This window comes from Pantherophis guttatus, chromosome 2, assembly GCF_059756535.1.
Source record: "Pantherophis guttatus breed Tessera chromosome 2, ASM5975653v1, whole genome shotgun sequence".
Lineage (NCBI taxonomy): Eukaryota > Metazoa > Chordata > Lepidosauria > Squamata > Colubridae > Pantherophis > Pantherophis guttatus.
Window position 1 is genome coordinate 243,604,636 of NC_142064.1, and position 26,136 is coordinate 243,630,771.

Below are 26,136 nucleotides of genomic sequence, written 5' to 3' on the forward strand. Positions count from 1 at the left end.
GAGGCAACCCCTTGCAGGCCCCTGCGGATCTAAGGCTAGCCACGTTCTGGCTCGGATGGCTGCTATTAGGTTGTAGATTGGTGCCCAGTTGGCCTGAACTGGGCCGAGGCACCGCGGGCCAGTCCTTTGCTGCTTCCAGAGCAGCCCCGCATTCCAGATTTCTGGCCCACAGGCCTTGAGTTTGACATCCTTGCCCTATATCATTTCAGATACTGTAGATGACTGTCCAGTCTCTTCTTAAAAACCTCCAGAGATGAAGCATCTCCTACAACTTCTGAAGGGAAGCTGTAAGCTGTTCCACTGGTTAATTGTTCTCACTGTTAGGAAATTTCTTTTTAATTGCAGGTTGCTTCTCTCCTTGATTAGTTTCCATCCATTGTTTCTTGTTTTGCCTTCTTATGGTTTGGAAAATAAGTTGATCCTTTCTTCTTTGTGGCAGCCCCTTAAATACTGGAATACTGCTATCACGTCACTCCTGGTCCTTCTTTTCTCTAGACTAGCCATACCCAGTTCTTCATATGTTTTAGTCTCTAAGCCTTTAATCAACTTATTAGCTCAAAGATTGAAATCCAAGTAGAGTGCACACTGATGCTAAGAAAATTAGACAAGACATTTCACACATCCCTCAGCCCTCTCATCACCAAAATAAATGTAAGAACGGCACATCTCTTCCCTGAGCATTTATCTATTTTTTTGCCTTCCCTTGAAGAACATTTTGGAAGAAATTCCTTTTCCATCAAACTGAAAGAAGTTGCAGAAGAAATTTAAACCACTGCATCAATTAATTCATCAAAAGCCTGCCTCATATGATCATGTAGCTATCAGATTGCTGTAGTAAATGCTGGAAGAGGATAGGAGGTGAGGAACTGCTATTTCATTGTTTTCTTTCAGTAAAATGTTTTTAGGGTTACTGTTCAAAGAACTATTATGTTACAAGAAAAGAAATCCATACAAATTCTATTTAAATATGGCAGAGCAGCAAACCACCGAAACCTGATATGCTTCTAATATGCTCTTCAAGATCTTTCCTGAAAAATCTATATTATTTTTTTATTCTTATCACTTATAAAGCACCCCTGCGGAGTAAACTCTTACACCAAATAAGGCTCTGAGAAGACAAAGCTAGTGGTGTTGCTCACCAAAGGAGAAAGAGAGAGCTTCTCCCAGAGCAGCTCAGCGATGATAGGGTTTAGCATTCAATCCTGACATATTGCTCCTCAGGACAGACTCCTTCTCTGCTTTTGAAAACTGACATAAATATGACAATATTTGTAGCCTTGCCCTCAAGTAGGATAGTACCATGGAGTTTAGTATTAATACCAATAGAAAATTTATAGCAATTACAAACCCATCTAACCAGAGCCATCCTTTTATATTCCTTTGAAGTCACACAATCAATATGCTGAACCTCCTATTGGGAATTCTGGGAGTTACAATTCTAGTACATTTAGATAGTGGCAGATTGACAATTCCCTGTCTCCTTTTGGGATCTTCCTGCAAATAACTCCTTTAATGGCTGCCAGACTTTGCTCTTTCTCTCTATCTCTCCCTCCCTCCCTCCATGCACACACGAGCACAACTCCTAAAGAATAATTACTTCCATAAATACCCAATACTGTACATCCTGTAAAGCCTTTTAGAAACCACGAACAATAGATTTCTGCAGCCCAATGCTTTCAGTTCATCTGTCCATGAAAAAAACACACAAAGATAAACAGAAACCTCTTCTGCTGGAAGAGAAGCTAAGAGGGTAAAAAGCTGCATTCCAGTCATTCCTGCCTGAATGAAGTCAACCCTGGCAAGACAGAGTTGCATTGGCCCCCAGGGCCTAATGAAATGTCATCTTTGACTCTGGATGGAGTGGCACTTCTTGGACTGAACAGGGGTGCAATTTGTGGGTCCTCTTAGATTCACAGTTCATACTCAAGGACCAGGTGACAGCTGTGGTGGGAGGGGGGAAGTTTGCACAGATTGTGACCTTTACTGGGCTGAGGGGGGCCTAATTCACAGTCACTAATGCCTTGGTCACCTCCCATTTGAATTACTTCAATGCACTCTCCATGGGGCCGCCCTTAAAAACCACCTGGAAGCTTCAACTGTTCCAGAATGCTGCAGTGATGAGTGCCCCTAGGTTTGTTCATATAACACCTCTGTTGTGCAACCTTCATTGGCTTCCATTTTTTCTCTAGGTGCAATTCAAGGTGCTGGTTATCACCTTTAAAGCCCTATGCCAGGTTATCTGCAGGACCATCTTCCTCTTAGGACATCTACGCATCCTACGAAGTCAGATAGGGTGGCCAAGCTCCTATATCCCTTTCCTTAAACATTGCCTTACTTATGGGAGCTAGGAAGTATGCCTTTTCGGTAGCATCTCCTCCCCTAAGGAACATTTTGTCCCTGAAGTTTGGCAGGCCTCTACCCGCCTACTCTTCCAAAAATTACTGAAGACCTGTTTTCCCCCCAACGTGTTGGGATGAGATGTCTGAATATTGGAAACTTGACTTGATGCCAAGTTTTTTGTTTTTAATGTGTTTGGTTTTTATAGTTTTAATATGGTTTTTATGTTGCTTTAATTTTTGATTGAGAGCCTTCTAAGTCAGAGGTGAAATCCAGCAGGTTCTGACAGGTTCTGGAGAACCGGTAGTGGAAATTTTGAGTAGTTCAGAAAACTGGCAAATACCACCTCTGGATGGTCCCAGAGTCAGGTGGGAATGGAGATTTTGCAGTATCCTTCCCCCAGGAGTGGGGAGGGAATGGGGATTTTGCAGTATCCTTCCCGTGGGGTGGGATGGAAATGGAGATTTTGCAGTATCCTTCCCCTGCCAAGCCCGCCAAGCCAAGCCACGCCCACCAAGCCACACCACGCCCACCAAGCTACGCCCACAGAACCAATAGTAAAAAAAATTGTATTTCACCACTGCTCCAAGTGTTTGTTATGAGATGGGCAGCTACGTAAATGTTTTCAATGAATAAATAAGCCAAAAAAGGAGAGATGATTTTATTTTGTATTTTTACTGGATATGTAAAAGAAGTCTGTTAATGCTTTGAATGGCTTTATGATAAGTGACAAAAAAAAAAGTTTCTCTTCCTAGATTTACAAAACAGACTTGCTAAAAGTTCTAAGAAATCTTCTGGGGAAGGATTAAGAAAAAAGATGGCAAGAAATCAAACTAAGCTGTCAGACTCCGGAGGGGTTAAGAGTTAAGATCATTAAAAGAATAGGGAAGGAACACAAGCTTGCCTTATTTAATCAATGTTAATAATTAGCTGTATTTGATAATTCTTACTGGACTTTGTAGATAAGGAATGAACAGCAATGATTTTGGATTTTGTTTTTTTAGTTAAGAGATGAGATATGGGTTGAAGAGAGTTTATTTTGTAGCTTAAGAGATGGCAATAAATTTACTTAAATTGGGTATACTTGTTGGGCTGAAGGGGGAAACAACTTTTTTCTTTCTTTTTCATACTATTTTTGTATTTTTGTAGTTTGTACAGCTTTTATTGTTTTTATTGCAATCTCTAATGAAATTATTTGAAAGAAAGAAATTAATACACTGCACTCAGTCACACTTTGTAAATTACAGCCGTTCAATTATTATTATTTATTAAATTGAATATGGCTGTCCACTCTAAAAGAGGTGGCACTTTCCAAATATACAATTACAACAGTTAAAAACAGAAAACAAATGGATCATCCCAGACTAAAAATAAATCACAACTATAAAAATGTGACAGGGAATCAATCCACAGATACCTTAACTGCAGGTCAGGGATAACTAAGACCAAACTATTACTGAAAATGAACACAGAAGATGAATATTTATTTTTTTTAATTTTAATTTTTTTTAGCCTCCCAACTTCTAACCAACTCTGGGCATCTCCCCAACAAAAATTAAACGTCATTTACAATTGTTTTAAAACCATAAGACCTAACTGATTAAAACATCAAAACTTGTTATGTCAAAGAATATATGATCAAGGAGGCAAAAAAACTTTCAATATGGGATGGAAAAAAATGCAAGGAACTTTGTTTTTAATATATGTATGATAACAGTAGCAAGACTGTACAAAGGTGGAAGGACTCAGAGATTCCTACAATGGAAGAATAGATGGTGAAGCTAATGCGATTGGCAGGGATGGTGAAATGGAACCACTCTGGTTAAAGAAAATACTTTATCTAACATTGTTTTTTTTCTTGGAAACCACTTTTGGACTATTTGCTTGAAAATAAAAAAATGAAATTTGAACATTTGGATTTGATGACAAGAGCTGTTTATGATTATAGAAATACGGTGTGCTATGGTGTGCAGTATTTTACAGACATTCTATTTTATGCTTGTATTTGCTTAAGAAAATAAGTGTAACTTTTCTACACTTTTTTCCTCTGTTCCTTTTGCAACCCCAATTTTGCTTTTTCCTTGTTTTCTTTCCTCTTCCCTTTTTAACTTTCTTTTTTGCATTTCAACTTAAAAAAAATTAATAAAGTTTTGTGGGGGGAAAAAGAACATTTTAACGTTTTCATTTCAGAAACTACAGTCCTGTCTGGATTATATGAATCTGGTTACTTGCATGACATGGCCATAGCCACTGTGGCCCTCAGCCTCCACCCCCTAAAATCACTTCCTGTCCCCCACTGTGACCCCAGCTTTAAAATAAGTCATCAAAACCAGGTTAGCTAAAATGTTTAAAAATATGTCCAGTAAATGTTGGAAATGTAACCAAAAACTGGGCACATTTTATCATATGTGGTGGACTTGTGTTAAAGCAAAAAAAAAAAAAAAGTTTGGGCCAAGATACACAGGTGGTTAGAAAAGATGATAGGGAAACCTGAACTGTTTTTATTAGGTATAATACCCGAAAAACTTGATAAGCAAAGTATATATCTAACATTGCATGTTTTAACAGCAGCAAGGAACATATTTGCACAATATTGGAAAAATGAAGAAACACCGCAAGATGAAGAGATAATTAGGAAGATACTAGATTGTGCAGTAATGGATAGACTTACATTGAAAATTAAACAGAAAGAAGATACAGAATATTATCAAACATGGAATTTATTTTACCAATGGTTGGAAGAAAGGGGTAGAGATTAAAAATGTAATCTGTATTGTTAAGCAAATTAAATACTCAGACAACATGATGTTTATTAAACACTAATAAATGTAAACAATAGAAAATTAATAAAATTTATAAAAAAATAAGTAAGCAAAGCAACTTCTTTTTGAGTTTGCCTTGACTCAAAGCAATGTAAGAATCCCCATTTCACTAGTTTATGAAACCCATGTCTCTTTTGAGCTTCCTGATTACTGAATTATATAAAGGAAGTGGGAAGAATCACTCCAGTTCCTTCCCCCTTCTCATTCATTTACTGTCTTGTTTGAAAACTTGAGATGTCAAGCAATAGTCAAAATACCATTACATTTTGATGCATAAAATTCTACTACAAATCAACATGCAATCTTAGATTTGTTGGAGAAGATGTAATTTTCCTTCAGGTACTAGAAGTGACTAGTAATGATCTGTGCTTCTATAGCATATTAAATGTAGTCATGACATGTATGATAAGGCTGACTCATAATCTTATATATGGTAGCACACAAACCATAGTTTAGCAGCTAGTTCCATTCATCCATTTCACCTAAAAATTAATACATCACAATATGGTCTAGCACAGGGGTGTCAAACTCAAGGCCTGTGGGCTAGATATGGCCCATGGGGTACTTAGATCTGGCCTGCGGGGCTGCCCTAGAAACAGCGAAGGACGGCCTATGTGTGGCCCTCCCGAGCTCCATTTTCACTGGCAGAGGGTTGCAGGAGGCCATCGCAGCTGAAAACAGAGCTCGGGAGCCCATTTTCGCTGGCAGGCATGAGGCGCCCACAGGCATGAGTGACGTCGAGCTGGCCATGCCCAACCTGGCCATACCCCCCCACCCCCTGAGGTCAAACAACCCTGATATGGCCCTCAATGAAATTGAGTTTGACACCCCTGGTCTAGCATGATGTGTTAACCAAGCTAAAGGAGGACATTAGCTGCCTTTTAGCACATATGAGGATTATGTGTTTTTGATGGTAACGCAGAACAAAAAAGGTGCATCATCACATAAGGCGTTATATTTGCTGGATGCTGCACAAGACGTCCATATTCTCTGAAAGGTAGAAAGGAACAGTAACTTCACTGAAAACATTATCCACTTCAATATTTGATAGAAATGATTGTATAATAATGCCATTGTGAGCTATAATTGTATCACTATACTACAGGTAATATAAATTATTGATTAAATAGCTCACTATTGCAGGCGGTTCTTGGTCAGCTTTCCTCCATGGCTCCTTCCCAGTCAGTATTAATGCTCTTCCACAATCAGTAATGTAAATGAATATAATGTTTAATCATCTTTCATCTCCCAATTCTTTGGAGCGAATGAATGCTGGAAGTATCAAACTCCTTTTCTGTGGTTTAAAGGATGAAAGTTTTTAATGGCAGTGGCAGGGGTGGGCTTCAAAAATGTTAGCAAGGAGTTCTCTGCCAGTTGCTGGGTGGGCGTGGCCATGGTTGACCTGGCCTAATCGGCCTCCTCCACCACAGGAGGGGGGCATTTTTGCCCTCCCCGGGCTCCGGAGGCTTTCCCCGAGCCTCCGGGAGGGTGAAAACTGCCTCTCCAGGCTCTGGAGGCCCTCTGGAGGCCGGAAATGGCCGAACTTCTGGTAGGCCCATTTTTTGCTCTCCCCAAGCTTCCACGCGCACCTGCACTTACCTGCATCCAAAATGGGCTGTGTGGGGACTCCTGGGAGGGGTGGAGTGTGGTGGGTGGGGCCAGCCAGGAGTGGGATTTGTGGGTTCTTTGAACTGCACAACATCTTAGCTAGAGGTTCTCCCAAACCCCTGTGAACCCCCAGCAGCCCATCCCTGGGCAGTGGTGCTTATATTAAAAAACAGCACTGCCCATAAGCAATCTTTCCTGAAAGAGAGAATAAATTCCCATTTCACACAGAATTAACTTCACTGGAAAATGGGTTCAAATGAGTTCAACTGGGCAATTTCACTCCAAAAAGAACTGGAACTGAGTGATCAACCACCATCATTTTCACTTAATGTGCCAGATAAACAGCTCACACTCATGACATTTGTTGAGTTCTTCCCAGCATATTATTCAGACACCCAGCCCTCTATTTCAAGCTTTACCCTGACCGAGGAGTAGATTCAGGCACTTCCTTTCCAGCTCTCTAATATCCCCAAATATTGGCTGCATTCACACGACACACTAGATACTACTTTTTATGCATAAAGAACTTGGTTTGATTCTAGCAGTTACTAGGCAATCTGTATTACACAGCTATTAGCTACATTTGAATCGTGAGTAACTCCTACTATCCCTATTTTTAAAATGTAAAAAAAGCAAAGTGATGCTTGGTTTGAACCTTTTTTTGGTGTGATATCCTGGATTTTCAAGTTTTTTCCTCATACAAGTGAGGGAGCAACAGGAAGTATTGCAGTTTCACAAACTACGAGGCTCTGTGTCTATGGAGATTCTCAGTCATCTAGATAACGGACTTTGTTGTCTTCAAAAGAGTGGCCTGTGTCTTCTCCACTCCAAGGATAAAACACCCAGACAGAAACTGAGCAATGTGGTATATGCAGTATAATGCAGTGAGCCATGTGCAGATCTGTACATTGGGGAAACAAAACAACCATTTCATAAATGCATGGCACAACATAGGAGAACAAACACATCAGGACAGGATTCAGCAGTCCATCTACATTTAAAAAACAAAGGCCACTCTTTTGAAGACAACAAAGTCCATATTTTGGACAGAGAGGATCACTAGTTTGAAAGAGGGGTCAAAGAGGCCATCTATGTCAAAATTGAACAGCCCTCTCTCAACAAAGGGGGAGGGATACAACTTCATCTATCTCCAATCTACAGCAGAGTCCTTTCAACAGTTCCTAGAAGGCTCCACACCAATTTGCACCATTCAGGTGACCCTGGTGACACAGATAAACCTCCAGGTGACCTCAACAACGTGCTAATGTCCAGCTATCTGCAAGGAGTATAAATCCTTCCATTTCCCACCATCCAGTCAGAGCCGAAGAAGCGTCTTGGATGAGAAGCAAAATGTGTTTAAAGAAAAACTAGGAACTCCAGTTGCTTCTTGAAAAAGAAAAAAACATATTTGGGACATGAGGCTCTGTATTCCTATTTGTTCCTGATTCTTTCATAGTTCCAATAAAACACAGTATTTTTAAAAATCAGGGAATGGTAGTTCTCAATAGAGCCCAAAGCACAGGTATTTTGATTCAGAGCATATGAGAAGCACAAACTGAATGCAATCTACTATGTCCCTAACATCTCATCCTGCAACCCATCACATATATACAGGTAGTCCTTGACTTGTGACCGTAATTGAGCTTGCAATTTCAGTCAGATGTCATGACAGTCATAAAGTAGATCACCATGTGACCACACCCAATTTTACACCCTTTTTTGCGGTGGTTGTTACGTGAACACTGCAGTCATTAAATGAATATGCAATAAACAATGCGAAGCTATTGTTTATGGGTCGGGTTTTTTTTGCCAGAAACTGGAAGTAAACTGCAAAAATGTCATAAATTCTGATGATGTGACATCACGACATTGCAAATGATCATAAATGATGGACAGTTTATGAGTGCCTAAATATGAGGTCATATGACTGGGAGGGGGGGTAGATGTCAGAGCTTGGAATCTGGGTCGCAAGTCCTTTTTTTGGACTCTGTTGTAACTTCAACTGATCTCTAAGCAACTGCTCATAAATCAAGGATTACCTGTAATGCTTATTTGAAATGCTATCCCCATCACCCTTGTTTATAGTATTGCCCCCACAATACCCTTCACTAGCTGTAGTGGAATTCGCAAGCACTTTAGACAATCTATAAAATGTTGCCATCAAGAATGAAGAAATAGAAAATCTCTTTTAAGCAATCACTAGTTGTGTTTAGTGACAATAAGTCATATAGCAATAGAATAGTAATAGCAGGCTTGCAAACCACTCCTTAGTGCTTTACAGCACTCTCTGACTGGTTTACAAATGTCAGCATATTGCCCCCAACAATCTGGGCCCTCATTTTACCGACCTCGGAAGGATGGAAGGCTGAGTCAACCTTGAGCTGGTCAGGATCGAACTCCTGGCAGTAAGCAGAGTTAGCCTGCAATACTGCATTCTAACTACTGTGCCACTATGGCTCCCCTATGTACTACCCAGGTTTGATATATGACTTTTCTGGTTTCATATAAATCCAGACTCCCTTGAATTGGGCAACTCTAGGTATATATAGGGATATGTCCCTGTTTTTCTCTTGGCAATAATGGTTTACCATTACCATCTTCCAAATTTTTAAAATTTCCATTCAGTTAACAGCTTTAAGATTTCCCTGTGGTCCCCTTTCCAAATACTAATGAAGACCAAGTTTGAGCAGCTGTTTTTGGAACCATTTAATTGGTCAGATGGTATCACCTGCTAATTTAATAATGCTGTTGACATAAACTTTGAGCAGTTAGGCTCAAAGTAAAACAATTAATTATATCTGCCTTTTTTCATTTTTTTTTTTTTGAGAATTGAAAGTTTTTATCAATTGCAACAGATGGAGGTACAGTCCAGTCGCTGTAACAATTCTGTGGCAAAACCTTTTCTCTGGATTTACTTTGTTGAATACACCCAGCTCAGATCTAATATTTTTTTAAGCTTACCAATACAAAAAAAAAAAAAAAAATGGAAGGGGAAATATAAATACATTTCCAAATTAGCATATAAGGTTTTTAAAATTATTTTTCTTTTTCCCCATGGAAGAATTATCTTTGTATCTATTTCTCATATACTGTACAATGATATAGTATATCAGTATATCATTATACTGTAAATATCATTATACTGTAATGATATAGGTCATATTAGGGCACTAAAGATATCCTGCTAGTGTTTACTTATCTTAGTCTTTCTATCTTCTGCATACATCAGTTTTTCTTTCTTAATTCTAGAAGATTTGTCTGTACATTCCATGACTGACAAGCAAGGCATATTCACATGAATTGAAGTCAGCATTCGGAGCTGGGCCAATTCATAGCCCATTCCTTTCTACATACAGTACTTGCATTCTGTTCAGGATTCTGACATAAATCCTCTACAGGTAATATTTTTTTAAAAATGCAAAGTTGTTTACACTTTGATTGCTGATCAAAGCTTGCACATACATTCTCTAAAATATGCAGCATATTTATACTTTGGATTATTAAATAACTACTAAAATACTAATAATTTTGCCTATCATTAGACAATGAATGGAAGCATGTTCAGGTTTTCTTATTACTATATGCTTTCCCATAAATTAATTTTACAGAAATATATTTGGACCAGCGAAACATATTTGAATTTATTTAAGGTATAGGTGGGAGAGAAATAATTTTAAAAAGATTTTGAAAAATGCAACTGGACAGCTTTAATTATCCTACCTACTTTGAAAGAGTTTCCTAAGGAAATTACAACAGTATACTTGCCTATTATTTTCTATTTGCCCAATTACATTGAACAAGACAAAGAATTATTTGCTAGATATTGGTTGACCACTGAACATTCAAACTTAATGGATTTCTGAGAGATAAAAGCCCATAATTGCTATAGGCTATTAATGGACCTTTCGTAATTTTCAAACTTTGCAACTTTCAAGAAGACTAAAAAGCAAGTATATAGTATATTTCTTAATTGAAAAAGACAAGATCAAAAATTCTAGTAGGTATCTTTGCTCCTGCCAAAATACATAAGTCTTCTCAGAGTTACTGTATTATTTCATAATTGTATACAATATTATTTTCCTATTTTAAAATAAAATGGGCATCCTGTGCTGTTCTAGATAATTTATTTTAGCTATTTTGCATAGATTTATTTTTAAACATTACATAAAATAAAGAATGCTTTCAACAGGACAAGGTTAATATTCTTAAAAGTTAAGAACAAAATAAACCTCTGCTTTAGAGAATGAAGCCTGTAGTTACATACACATCACATGTCAAACTAACAGTTTTGTTAAAAGGAGACCAGATTTATTAAATAAGACAAATAAGAAACAGCTTCTGTATTACCAATTTTTCTTGTAGTATCTTTCAAAGAACTGCATTTTAAAAACCACTCCAAAACCAAAGATTTGGGGACCAAGAGGGTGTAATGTGTAAATATATGGGTCAGTATTCCATTAGATCAATTTTATATTATTTCTTTTCGCAAATTCCTAACTGCAGGATAAGTTCACTCAATAATTTATCTACACACACACACACACACAGATAGTAAATATTGTCATAAAGCATCAAGGAAACTAAACAAAGGAGGCAGTTAACACAATTCCACACACATGCAACAGAAGTACCATATAGTACTTTACAATTCTCAAAGAACACCTTAAAAAATACAATTTAACAGTTACAGCTGCTGGAGGAACAATGTTAACTTACCGGAGCAAATATCACCATACACATTTACAAACGGTTTTACAATCCAACTTCCTTCATCTGAAAGAAGAAAAAGATTGGCTCATGCTAAAAAATAAAAGCACCCCAAAAGCTTCTCAACACACAGTGTAGCTCCTTGTCACTGATTTTATGAAGCAACTAGAAGGAGGGTAAGAAGAAGCATCAGTGCTCTGAGAAAGAGAGGTGATATACCAATCAGGCAACAGCCGCGGTCTTATTTGCTGGGGAGAGGTGATGGTGGGGTGATGGGGGAGAGAATTGGTCTCACATTATTAGACAATAACTACACGTAGTCTGTGGACAGGAGCTGAATACTTTCCTCTTCGAGAGAAAATACAGACTGCTTTTCTTGTATGTACTTAACTGCTGCCAGTAAAAGTAGCAGAAGAGAAAGGCAAGACTCATTACTCTGGGAGTGCACTAACTTTGATTTGTGGAACACACTATCTATCTTTGATTTGTGGAACACATAAAGTCTCCTGCATTTCTATTTAGTCTGAGCAGCATTCACTCATATCCTTCTGCAGAACCCCTGGGGAGACTGTGGAGGGCCAGCAGGGGAAAACCTGCATTGTCTTCATGGGATTACAAAATCACATGAAACTCTTGTCCTCAAGAAGCCATAGCAGGGTGGGCAACTGGTGGTAGGTCTTCATTTTGTTGCCAAAACTAAAAATACACCACATAAAATGCTGGCGCTGCGTAGAATCCATAATATAGATTTTGTTCTTTCCTGACTGGTTTTCTTTCTTTCTTGGTTCATCTCGTTGGAAGAAAGATACAATGGAACTGATAAAAGCACAGAAGATGGCAAGCAAAATGATTGGAAGGATTCATATCCACTACATATTCTAACATTTAGATTAGAAAACAACAGTGATCACCAAAACTCAGTTCCTATTGGAAAAGTAGAGTCATACAATAAACTGCTTGGAAGAAGATTTAGGAACAAAGAAAGTCCTTCTACCACATATTTTGGTGATGATGGTTTCTATATTAGCAGTCATATTCTCTCCCATCGATCAGCTCCTTCTCCAATGAAACAGGCATGGTTTGGATACTTAATTTCATACTGTGTAAAATTCTAACTAGACATCCACCCACAAATGTATGCTTTGAAGAGTGGGAAGATTGGAATAGTCAAAAGCCTAAGGTGGGCATGAACCAAATTAGGAAGATAACACCTGTAAAATTGTGACTTTCAACCACAAAATATAGAATATAGTGTGCTGTAGTTATGAAGAAACATCTTTTTTAAAAAAAAAATAATAATTGCTTATGCCTGGGCACGGATATAGATGCATCAGGAAAAATTCACAATTTTAATTATGTTTTGCTTATATGGCCTATTTATTTATCTATTTACACTATTCCTATGATTTCCTAGTCTGCAATGTGGACCAATGGAGAAAGTTAGTGTGAGTTTTAGGTGATATATTAAGTAGTTATATCAGTCCCTTTCAAAACTTCAGTCCCTTGAAAAGCAACGTTTACATGCTAATCATTTTTTCATGCCCATCCAGAAAAATGTATTATATCATGAAGGTGGCCTGGTTTCCTACGAACCCAGGAAATTTCTGTGCACAATTTCAACTGCTGGTTTTAAACCTGTAAAAGTCCTGTATGGCTTGATGCCATGATACCTTCAAAACCATTTATTTCATTCCACGTTCAATCAATGTGCAGATGCCCTTTATAAATGGGAGAAAATACTATCACCGAATTGTGACTGTGGGACCGAAAAACCCCATATTGACAGTGTGTCAAAACAGAACCTATAATGGAGATTTCGCTGATTTCCTGGCTGTGTTACAAATTGTTACAAATGAAGTAACAAATTATATTTTGCAAATTAAATATATGTTTGCCATCTTCCTGTTAAAAGATTTTAGATTTTATATTCTATGTTTTGTATTTTACCCTTGTGTTCCTTTTTACTGAAATACAGTGGTATCTCAGTAACCATCAGTAATTTGTTCTGGAAGATGTAATGAATACTAAAACTAACGAGGATCGAGAAAACCACATGACTTACCATGTGACCTGCTATTTTGGCTGGAAGAAATTGCGAGTCATGAAGCTTCCTTGCGCATCAGCTACTGGGAGAAAGACAAGTGCTGGGACAAGATTTCTGCTTCAAAACATGTTGAATACCAAATTCGACGAGTTATGAAGTAATCGAGTTCCAAGATATGACTATTTATTTTTATCTATTTTATTTATTAGTCATATTTCTATGCCGCCCACTCTCCAAGGACTCCTGGCGGCTTACACCAAAGACAGTATACTAAATAGCATATTGCCCCCAACAATCTGGGTCCTCATTTTACCCTGACTATTGGGGGCGAATCATTGGCCCCCACAGAAAGGGCTCGCAACTTGGGCGTCCTCCTGGATTCACGGCTGTCTTTAGAAGAGCATTTGACGGCCATGACTGGGAGGATTTTTCATCAGGTTCGCCTGATTCGCCAGTTGCATCCCTTTCTAGATCGGGACTCCCTACGCACAGTCACTCATGCCCTCATCACCTCCCGTCTGGACTATTGTAATGCTCTCTACATGGGGCTCCCCTTGAGGAGCACTCGGAGGCTCCAACTGGCGCAGAGTGCGTCCGCGCGGGTGGTTATGGGAGCGTCATGGCGTTCCCATGTAACACATCTCCTGCGGAAGCTGCACTGGCTCCCGGTGGTCTTCCGAGTACGCTTCAAGGTTTTGGTTATCACCTTTAGAGCGCTCCATGGCTTAGGACCTGGTTATTTATGGGACCGCCTGCTACCACCAATAGCCTCCCACCGGCCAGTACGCTCCCATAGAGAGGGGCTCCACCGGGTGCCATCAGCCAAACAATGTCAACTGGCAGCCCCTAGGGGGAGAGCTTTCTCTGTGGGGGCACCTACGATCTGACACGAGCTCCCCCCGGAGATATGGAGGATCCCGGATCTGCGCACCTTCCGTCGCGCGCTCAAGATTTTTTTATTTCATCAAGCTGGCCTGGCCTAATTCTTTTCCCCTTTTAAATGTAAATTTTAATTTGTTTTTAAATTATTGGGTATTTTAAATTTGTCTCAGCCAAATTATTTAATTCGTTTTTATTCTATTTTAAATTTTTGTATTTATGTATTTTATTCTGTGGCTGTTCACCGCCCTGAGTCCTTCGGGAGTAGGGCGGTATATAAATCCAATAAAAACAAAACAAAAAAACAAAACAAAACCACCTCGGAAGGATGGAAGGCTGAGTCAGCCTTGAGCCGGTGAGATTTGATCCGCTGATCTGCTGAACTAGCAGTCAGCTGAAGTAGCTGCAGTACTGCACTCTAACCACTGCGCCACCTCGGCTCAGTATGATCTGAATGTTCCATATGATAAAATAAATAAATCCACTCATCTGAAATCAACTCATCTGAAACAAGCCACAGGTAGTCCTCAACTTACAACCACAATGGAGCTCAAAATTTCTGTTGTTGAAACATTTATGAAGTGCATTTTGCCCCATTTTACGGTATTTCTTATCACGGTTGTTAAGTGAATCACTGCAGTTGATAAAGTTAGTTCCATGGTTGTTAAGTGAATCTGGCTTTCCCATTGATTTTGCTTCTCAAAAGATGATCAGATGACCTTGGGACACAGCAATGGTTGTAAGTATGAGCCAGTTGCCAAGCATCTGAATTTTTACCACATGATCATGGGGCTGCTAAAATGGTTGTAGGCAGTGGTGGGATTCAACCGGTTTGCACGAATTCAGCCAAATTGCTGGCGGGTTGGGTTAGGGTTACTGGAATACTGTTGTGATTTTAATGGATTTTAAAATAGCGTTTCTATTTTAACTTATATTGTTTTATTATAGATATTTTATTTCTGTAAACCACCAAGTGTCTTAAGATTATGGCATCTAAAAATCTAATACATATTTTGAAAATCCGTATGACTTTACTGAATCAAAAACAGTTCAGTGCACTCTCTTTCCTCTTCATCCCACTAAGTAAATCTAGAGGATTTGAATGTGGAGAAACAGATGATTTTTAATGAAAACAGATATTTTCCAGTCTTATTTTATATCAAAGCCAAAGGAATCCAAGCAAAATCTCAAAATAAACTTAATAAATGCCATGCTTTTTAAAAAATGAATCAGATGACTCGAGCCCCAGGGAGGCTGTATCTAATATTGCTGAACGACCACATTAAGAAACCAATAGTTGGCTTGCCACATCTAGGCTTCAATGAGAAAATTAAAAATCTGAAGTAGAGGGAGGGCAACCCCCAAATCACAATCGGTTGCACCATATCTTGGTGACTAAAGAGAATGACATCGAAACGCTGGAAAAAGAAAGATTTCTATTGTTCCTGCAGCTACACTGCGCTGTCAGTGACCTTTCTGTTTGTCTGATGGGTAAAAAGAAGTAAGTGTCAACTTGCAAAGCATCCCTGGCCTGCTCTCGAGTTGCCATAGGCCAGGGGGAATGGGAAACTGGTGAAACTACACAGCAGCAAAACAAAACAAAACAAACAGATGCATATTCCACGCTTATCTCCCTCAAGGCTGTATCCCAGGGATACCTGCAGCAGTCGAAGGGGAGTGACCTCTACAACCCGCGAAATTGCTCCGTTGGTGAATGTGATTGATGACACACCCTGGGGGGAGGGGGGAAACAGGGTCATAATTATAGCGTAAATTACGTAAGGTCAGAGCTGGCTTCACTTGGGAATGTGCCGACATGAAGCTCCTAATAAATACCTGGATTTCTTTTGAAGCTTGGCTCAAGATTTAATTAGGGCATCCTTCGGAACCCTGACAGTAAGCTGTATTCAGAAGTTGCAAAACAAGTCTTAACTTATCAAACAAAGAGTATGGATGAATCCTTTCCCCAATGGAAGATACAACATTGGATACAAATGTTAGATCTTTCTTTCACATAAATCTGATTTCACTGGAAGAGGGACCAATATTTTGAAGCTATTTGGGAGACCTGAAAATATGGATTTTCACAATCTCAGCCCTACAATATAGTTCAAGGAGAGACAGGAAAGCCATGTTTAAGCATGTTTGTGAACTGTCCAGTTGGTTTTGTTGTATGGAGAGTGATCTTGGTTCCCATGTATTTCCGCTATAGCTAATACTGGGGCCTCAACGAATTGTTTCCTCATCTCTAACACTGTCAGGGGACTGTAAGTAGGAACCAGTGCTAAAAAGCATCAACCCATTTGGCTTGTATTTGTGTCAGCTCTCTTAGAGCCCCTTAATCTAATTTCCATATATACACTGAAATGATTTGCAGGTGCAGCCTACATTTGATTAATAAGATCATGGTTACAATAAGAACAATTATATTCAGAAGATTACTTAGTTCTTCAGAGGTGGAAGAGCCAAGGAATATGTCTCTTCCTAATTATTATTGGAATAAATTTCAATTTTTTGTGGGGGTGGGGAGAGTGTCTCTCATCCACTGTAAAATAGAAATATTAGGTTATATGGATTGTACTAGAGAGAAAGAAAAGCTAATTTTCATTCTAAGGGAGCTAACAGTTTCTTTGACCAAGTGAAATATAGAAGCACGGATAGAATTTTAGTCAATATTCCATGCAGATCTCAAAAAGACTATGCTCTCATGCAAGTGTCTATTTGTGCGTTTGTGTTTGTGTGCTTTCAAGTCAGTTTTTGATTCCTGGCGACAGCATGGAGAAGTCCCTGCAGGTTTTTCAGAAGTGGTTTGGCATTGCCTCCTTCCTAGGAGTGGCCAAGGTCACCCAGCTAACTTTGTGCCTAAAGCAGGACTAGAACTCCCTGCCTCCTAGTTTCTAGACTGGTGCCTTAACCACTACAGCAAACTGTCTCTCAGTTAGAACAGCAAATTTTTAACATGCAAGTCTAAGCAACCTACATATTCAACAAGAAGATGGAGAAATATGGAGGAAAAAAAGAGACATACCATTACAAAAAATAATAATAATTCCATTGTAACAGTTTAAGGAATGACTCCCCTATTTTTCATTTATTTATTGAAATTTATTTATCAAATGCATTTGCTGCCCATCTCACAGATCAGGCAAGTCTGTTACTATTGTTATTTCCAATTTTATCCTTTCAGAAATGTGGCTTCAAAGTCCCTGAAAGAGTTTCTTCTGACTCTGTAACAATAGAGCAATAATATATTTGGCTCAAAGCACATTGAAAAGGTAACTTTATGGTCAGTTAACTAGACAGCCTTCCAACAAACTCATTTTGCTTTCTCCAACTTTTCTTGAATTTAAGGCTACAAATCTACCATCATGTAAAGAACTGATATTAAAACCATAACAAACATTCCAAAATGTATTTTCTTAGTTTCAAGTGCAATTCATTCATACGTACAGTGAAGAGGTAGAAAGTCTTGCCCAGGGTGGATAAAAATTGATGATTTTTAATTTTTTTTAAAAAAAATAAATCAATTTTTTTTATTTAAATCAGATTTTTTTTTATTTTTACCAAATTTATTTTAATAAAATGCTTTTGGAGTAAAAATCTATCTAAAGGTAGTTTAAGATAATTTAAGATACATTAATAATTTAGTTTATTCAGCATGAAATGGAGTTTAGTTATGTAGCATGAGGCTTTATATTCTGTGATATTGGGACTGTTGGTGAGTCAACAGCGGGTCAGAGGAGGAGCCGCTGCGGGACAGAGATGACAGTTGCTCTTTATAAATTATGATTTAAATCGAGCTGATTTAAATCAAGCCTTTTTACTAGTGATTTAAATCATGATTTAAATCGTGATTTAAATTGACTTGATTTAAATCAAATCCATCCTGGTCTTGCCCATGATCATACATCTTTTATAGTGTTTTATATTACAAAATTCCAAAGCATTGTTAGTCAATAGTTCAAAACCAAAGAAATAAAAGGGTCAAGTATGTTTGCAAATATTCCTAGAAAGTCTGGCTACTTTCTGGAAATGTTGCATAGGTTGATTTGAAGTATAGAATGTAGGAAAAACAGCAGTTTTATTTGACCAATCCAGATTAATCTACAGATTATTCTACTAAAATTTTAAAACAGGAATCAGACAGCTCTAACTATAATTTTCAGTCACTTTCAATGATTGCTGTGATCATACAATGAAGTACCAATGGAAAACTTAATTATTTAACTGGTATCTGCCTGGGTAAATGTATGTTCTTCCTCAAAAAGAAAAGATCTCCAATTACTACCTGGTTGAAGCTGCTATGAATCTACACAATGCATCTCTCTGAACTTAATGGGATTTTAAAATAACCATGAATAAAGCAGCACCACGAACCTTTGATTTATTCATCAAATTTGTAAGAACAAAGTAGTGATCTTGTTCCAGTTTCAATTATTCCCCCCACCTCCACCTCAGCTGAATGGCTGCAGGGTGCTGTAGTCGGACTGTCTTCGAACACCTTACAGAAACTTCAGTTCAGGACACAGCTGGAGGATTGTTACATAGGATGGGGATACAACAGGTACATGAAGAGGCATCATAAAAGGCTGAGGGCTTTTATGTCTGAGGCTGACAGCCACATCTGGTGCTCAAAATTTAATCCTGATTATTTTTAACTTGGCTTGGAAAGAGAATAGTTTAGACCAGAGGTGTCCAATCTTGACAACTTTAAGACTTGTGGACTTCAACTCCCAGAGTTCCCCAGCCAGCCATGGAGGCTGGTGAATTCTGGGAATTGGAGTTCACAAGTCTTAAGGTTGCCAAGGTTGGACATCCCTGGTTTAAACCTTAATGAGACAGGCAATTGTCTGAATTGGAAAAAGGCAATTGCTTGGTTTGAGAGGGAGCGCTGTCTTCTCCTTGTACATTAGCTCTTGATGTTGTGTAAGAACAAAAATCCTGTAGGATAACATCAGATAGACCTGCATCCTATCTCTAACAGTGATCAACCATGACCGTGGAAAGCATAAATGAGATGTTTTCCTCAGAAAATGTCAAGGTACCAGCTGGACCACTTCATCTTCTTTAGATGAGAGCCCAGCCAGGCCAAGGAACTGACAACTCAGAAATTACAGAACAAGTTCCAGTACCAGCAGGGAAAGGCTGATTGCAGACTCCTGTATTTTTAATTTTCATGGAGAAGTCTCAGATCAAGAAGAAGTTCACCTGTTCTCAGCAACATTGATAGCAGTGGAGAAAAGCCAGAAATTAGCCATCTAAAGAAGTGGTCACTGGCAGCGAAAAGCTTTTCAACAGCTGAAGCTTTTCAGAATTGGCTGTAGCAAGTCAAAGCTGCTTAGCTGGGAGGAAAAAAAATCACAACTGTCTTACTTTGAAGCTGCATATCTTGCATCTGGCTTTGCAATTTCTCTAGCTTGAACCTCTTGAATCTTGATGCAGATTATGGAGTGCAACTGAGATCAAAGACTAAGGACTGATTTATAGCTTTGTGGCCAAATATGATAATAAAGGACTTGTATGAATTGCTAGATAATTTAAAAAGCAAGTTCTACTATTTAAATATTGTGTGAAGCATTTCATTCAAGTGTCTTAAATCTTGAACTGTTCTGTTAGGTTTCTCCTAGCACAGAAAGGAGAAAATTTCTTTCTACCCACATTATACATAATTTCATGTATCTTCATCATGATACCCACTCATCTTGCCTTCAAAAAAAGAAGAAGAAAAAACAAAAACCCACTCACTAAACAAACTTCAACTATTGTTAACTACCATAATACAGGAAGATGCTTAAAATAATTTTATTTACTTTAAATGCTCACTAATCTCCCTTCTGAAACATTTCCAATAGTCTCAGTTTCTCATGTTCATACCATATTTTTGGATCTACCAAATCCTGAGCAACTTGAGATTTATAAATCTGCCTTGTCCTTTATCAAACCTTTGGTGGAAGTCTAATATTTGGCTTAATCCATAATTTATAGTTGAATTATATAGCTAGGCCTACTCAGTTACATTGGTGTTTTCACATATAGGTACCTTTAGGTTTATTGTTTTTGTTGGAATCCACTACTATAGGCAGTTACCCTACTGAATTCCCAGGCACTAGCAGTAGCAATAGCATTTAGACTTGTATATCGCTTCATAGTGCTTTACAGCCCTCTCTAAGCAGTTTATAGAATCAGCATATTGCTGCCAATAATCGGGGTTCTCATTTTACCTACCTCGGAAGGATGGAAGGCTGAGTCAACCCTGAACCTGGTGAGATTTGAACTGCCAAATTTCAGGCAGTCAGCAGTCAGCAGAAATAGCCTGCAGTAGTGCACTCTCACTAGAGTAGTCTCTGACTTATAGCCATTCATTTAGCGATCATTCAAAGTAACCACAACATTGAACAAATGTTATTTACAACTAGTCTTTGCACTGAATGATGATCACAGCATCCTGACAGTCATGTGATCAAAATTCGGGCATTTGACAACCAGGCATGTATCTACGATGGTTGCTGTCTCCCTGGGTCAAGTGATCACCATCTGCAACCTTCCCTGCTGGTTTCTGACAAGCAAAGTCAATGAGGAAAACCAGATTCGGTGTCAACGGTCCGACTAATGAACCCAACAAATGTAACCACTTTCAGGCTTTTGAAATCCCAAAAGCAAAACTTCATTGTGTATATCATTTAGGCACCGAAGAATGCAAAACCAGCACTAACTTTTCCCGCGGAATCCTGCATAGTTAAAGAATAGATTTCTCCCCTCCTCCCACTAGACAGGTCACATTGTTTATGTCTTATGTCTTGGTTGACACCTGAAGAAGTGTCCTTGGTGGGTGCTTGGCTCTCACGGTTGAAGTTTGGAGCCTCCGCATTCCATCTTCCTCTTCTGTCCCCCTCAGTTCTTTGGCAAGTTGAGAAGCGGTAATATTCACAGGACGCATAAGCGAATTCAATCTTGACATTCGGTTAATGACTGCATGATTCACTTAACAACTGCAGTGATTCACTCAACAGTAGCAAAAAGGTTGCAAAATCTGGCATGACTCACTTATTAACCCCTTGCTTAGTTATGGCAATTATAGTCTCAACTGTGACCATAAGTTGATGCCTACCTCTATTGGAGGTTTTATATTAAACCTCCAATATAAATATATTATTTATATTTCCTGTTTTATATTAAAACTGGTAAAGATTAAAAAAAAAGCACTTGCAGTATGCTTACATTCAATCATAAAATGCCAAAATGACTTTTCTTAAATACTCTTTATGCCAAAACTGATAAATACATTTTTTTAGAGTTCCAAAATTAATTAAAACCAAAATACATATGGAACCATTTTTCTCTCCTACTGAAAATAGCACGTTGCTTAATGAACATATACCCATTTATGTCTAAGTGAAGGTACCCTGGAACTTGTGCATCAATTCAGGGTTCCCTGCTGTGGTTTGCAATGTTGCCAGGACTCACACATTTGTGTGAGAGTTTCAGAGGCAGGATTTTGACATGCCAAATGGAACAAACACCCCCTCCTGCCATCCAATTTAAAACTTCATTTCTCCAAGGGCAATATTTTGCATGTTTTCTTAGATTTCAGCAGAATTATCCACGATTTACCAAGTGGGGTGGGGAAAGGTTGTAACACAGTGCGAATAAATCTAATGCTTCATTTCTCTTTGAAGCTTTTGTACTCATGATCACTTTGGTGACCTCCAGCTTTTAATGCGCAGTTGCACCAAGTTTGGGAAGATGAATAGCAATAGCATTTAGGCTTATACGAATATGAATAGCTGTCAGAATACAGCAACATACTGCATTTTTTGGAGTATAAGATGCTCTGGAATATAAGATGTACCTACCTTTTTGGGGGAGGAAAACAAGAAAAAGAAATCTGCCTCTGCCTCTGCCTCCCAGCAAACAGCCTGCCTTACTTTCATTTTTGTTTTCAACACAAGATTAGCACAAGAAAAAAAAATCTACCTCCCAGCAATTTACCTCCTTGCAGCAAACAGCGGAGGCCAGCATGGCAATAGGCAATGGCAATCCCTGCAGCCTGAAACAGATAAGGGTCAGGAGGCCGATCCAACCGACAATCAACTGCTTGTGCTAATTAGGCTGTGCTGAAGCTGAAATGGGCTGTTTCTTCTTGCTGCAAGGAGGTAAATTGCTGGGAGGCAGAGGCCAAATAGTGGGGACCAGTGGGTGGGCGGGGCTACATTCGGTGTATAAGACGCACCCAAATTTTCACCCTCTTTTAGGGGGGAAAAAGTGCGTCTTATACTCTGAAAAATACGGTAAATTGCCTGCAAAAAATAGCAATAGCATTTAGACTTACATACTGCCCCATAGCACTTTACAGCACGCTGTGGGTGGTTTACAATGTAGAAGCATGATTTGTATATTGCCCCCAACAATCTGTGTCTTCATTTTATTGACCTCAGAAGGCATATCATAGAAGGTTGAGTCAACCTTGAGCCCTGTCAGGATCGAACTCGAGACTGTGGGCAGAGTTTTGCCTGCAATACTGCAGGTAAATGGTGCACTTTAACCATTGCACCATCAGGGCTCAAAAGATGGAATTTGTACAATTATAAGCAGGCCTAGAAAAACATAGTATGATTCTAAATGCAAGATTCAAAATACTTAGGAACAAAATTTCCATGTTTGAATTAATATTGTTAGCTTCCACATGACCATGTACCTAGGCCAGGGGTCGGCAATCCGCGGCTCCAGAGCCGCATGCGGCTCTTTGGGCCCGTGGCTCCCTGTCTCATTGGCCCCGCCCCCCGCCCCTCGCCCCTCTTATTTCTTTTTTTTGACTCCAGCCTGAAGCGGCAGGAAGTGAAGGCTGCCTTACATGCAAATGTGGCACGAAGGCAGGTACAGTCTCCTCCCCCCCGAGCCGGGAATGTGTGCACGTGCAGGGAGACCCTTCTCAAGCGAGCGGCAAAGCACCGCAAAGGCGCATGTGGGGTGGGCGACAGCTCGCTTAGGAGGGTCTTAGCAGGACGCGGCTTCTCTCCTGCACTAATGATCTGGCCATCGCTGGATCTCCTCCTCCCACTCTTGTGACACTCTGGCTATGAGTTGCACATGCGCGGGGAGACCTTCCTCAAGCAAGCTCTGAAGCTCAGGAAAGGTGCGCCCGGGGCGGGCAGCGGCTCATTTAAGGAGGGTCTCCCCGCACATGCGCATGCTCCCAGCTCAGCCACAGCTGGCCAGGGCATCACGAGAGTGGGAGGAGGGAGAGAGTGCAGGAGCGAAGCTTCCCTGTACCTGCCTTCATGTCACATTTGCACATAAGGCAGCCTTAGCTTCCTGCCACTTCGGGCTGGAGTTTGCACCCTCTGCACTTGGCTGAAGAGCTACCAGGGTGGGGGATGAAATGGCAAAGCGATGGCTGGAGCATTAGTGCAGGAGAAAAGCCATGTCCTGTTAAGATCCTCCTAAGCTTTGGCGCTCGCTTGGGGAGGGTCTCCCCGTGCATGTACATGCTCCCGGCTCAGCCACAGCCGGCCAGGGCATCACGAGAGGAGTGGGGAGGAGGAGGATGGTTGCCCAAAGGGAGGGGGGAGACACACACACACACACACACATATATACAGAGAGAGGGGAGAGAGAGACAGAGAGAGAAAGAGAGAGACAGAGACAGAGAGACAGAGACACATAGAGTGATACATAGAGAGGGGTAAGAGAGGGAGAGGGAGAGGGACATGGGATGAGAGTGAGAGGGGGAGATAGGGAGAGGGGGAGACAGAATGGTTTTGTGGCTGGGTAGGCATGGCTAGGGGGGGTCATGTGACTGGGTGGGAGTGAGTGACATCGAGTTGGCCACGCCCACCCAGGTTTTGTGGCTCCGGTGTGTTTTTTTTCTGTGTGAAATGAATCCAAGTGGCTCAAACCTTAAACCTTTGTTTAAGGTTGCCGACCCCTGACCTAGGCAATTAGATTGCTATCTGTCATTTTAATTTTCTTCACAGAATAAAACACCACCGAGTAAAGAAAAGCCAACATCATCGAACAGTCTTTTCCTGCCTGAAGCTCCTGATGATCTCATCCCCCCCCCACATTCCCAACCAGCATGATCAATGGTCAAGGCTGTAACCATCATGAGCCTGAGAAAAACTATTTTAGTGGCTAGGATAGCTAGTATACACACAAGTCTTAAGCTTTGTTTTGTTTATCATCTGTAACTGGTCTATGACTCCAATAAACTGAACTGAAGGTAGCTACTATTCTTGTGCATAGATGGACATGCGTCATACCTTAACACACATTGAATCACTGACCAATGAATGAAAATCAATGGACACAACTTGTTGGCTATGAGCATGTCATCACGTTCCAGGAAGATAAGCTTCCTAAGTTTGATCTATTATCAAAGTAGCATTGAAGTTTGAGAATGTTAGAATTCTGTTCAGCAGACTTTCAACCTCCAGTCCGCTCCCACAGAGAGGGTCTCCTCAGGGTGTCATCGGCCAAGTTATGTCGGCTGGCGACACCCAGGGGGAGGGCCTTCTCTATGGGAGCTCCAGCCCTGTGGAATGAACTGCCCCCGGAAATACGTAAGATCTCCAACCTCCGGGTGTTTCGTTGCGCATTGAAGACCCTGTTGTTCCGCCAGGCCGGGCTATCAACATAATGATTTTAAATTGGGGTATTTTAAATTTTTGGGGTTTTAAACCGGCCAAATCTATTTAATTATTTTAAATTTTAATCATTGTTGTGTCTTGTGTTTTTAAATTGGCTGTACACCGCCCTGAGTCCTTCGGGAGAAGGGCGGTATAGAAATAAAATTATTATTATTATTATTATTATTATTATTATTATTATTATTATTATTATTATTATTATTGCTTGCTATGGCTGCCATTGAAACAGGGGGAGTGGAGAGCTGTCTGGATAGTTGGGAGGGGGGAAGTGAGCTGGTGGAGTAAATTGGAAGTTTTCCTCAGCGTTTCTCTGCAGCTGGGAGTCGCGCTGATAACCAGTCAAGGTCAACTGTCCTGGCATACCAGAAGGATGGAGCCATCGGAAGCTTCACCCCACATGATCCCTTGGGAGGATGTGGATTGGATAATCCTGACTGGACCATTGGGGGGAGGGTTTTAAGGATGCTTTCTATATGTGATTTTCGCGCCTATTGCCTCAGACCTTGCTTTTCTTTGGTTGCATTCAGTTCATACTCAGTAAAAGTACCTTTCTCTATGAAAATGGAGTCGGGGTTTTTCTTTCTTGAGTACTGAAAGGAGGCATACCTGACACACATGTTATTCACTACTAAGAAATAACTTAGGCTCTTACATGCACAGCTATACTTTCATACATCACCATTCTATTTTTCTGAGTAACTCTGTTTATTCATTACTCACTGAGGTTTGAAAGCCATTTCCCTCTGGCTTTTCCCCATAAGCAACCAATATTGTTTGGAGCTAATTATTGATTGCGTGAATAGCATTGTTTCTTGGAATATCCATGAGTGCAGGCCTAATCCAAGCACTGCTTGAGTTGCAAAAGATAAAATATGCAGAGGCATATTCCTTTAATTTAAACCTTACCTGTTCTGCGAGATATGAATTAACTTACATTGCTCCCTCTAATAGCAAATTCAGATGGTGAACAAGGAAACAAAATGAGGGCACAAAAAGGCAATAAGTAGGGGTTTGCAAGCTTGAGGAACTCTCAAGAGTTATACCAAGCATAAAAACCTATTTTATAGTAACAGGCGTGCTCTTCACCTGAAAG

The 26,136-nt window shown here is 39.8% G+C and overlaps 1 protein-coding gene across 2 annotated transcripts in view; it reads right to left on the reverse strand.

The window, feature by feature from the left end:
* Positions 1-26,136, reverse strand: part of SYNPR (synaptoporin) — a 155,575-nt gene that overhangs the window by 39,171 nt on the left and 90,268 nt on the right. Inside the window, exon 1 of one of the 2 annotated variants that reach the window (XM_060684170.2) lies at positions 11,484-11,827. The exons of the other annotated variant lie outside the window; for it this stretch is intronic. Within the exon in view, the coding sequence (XP_060540153.1) occupies positions 11,484-11,507 (24 nt within the window). The 5' untranslated portion in view covers positions 11,508-11,827. Of the gene's footprint in view, positions 1-11,483; positions 11,828-26,136 lie in introns of those variants that run through there. 2 annotated transcript variants of the gene reach the window in all.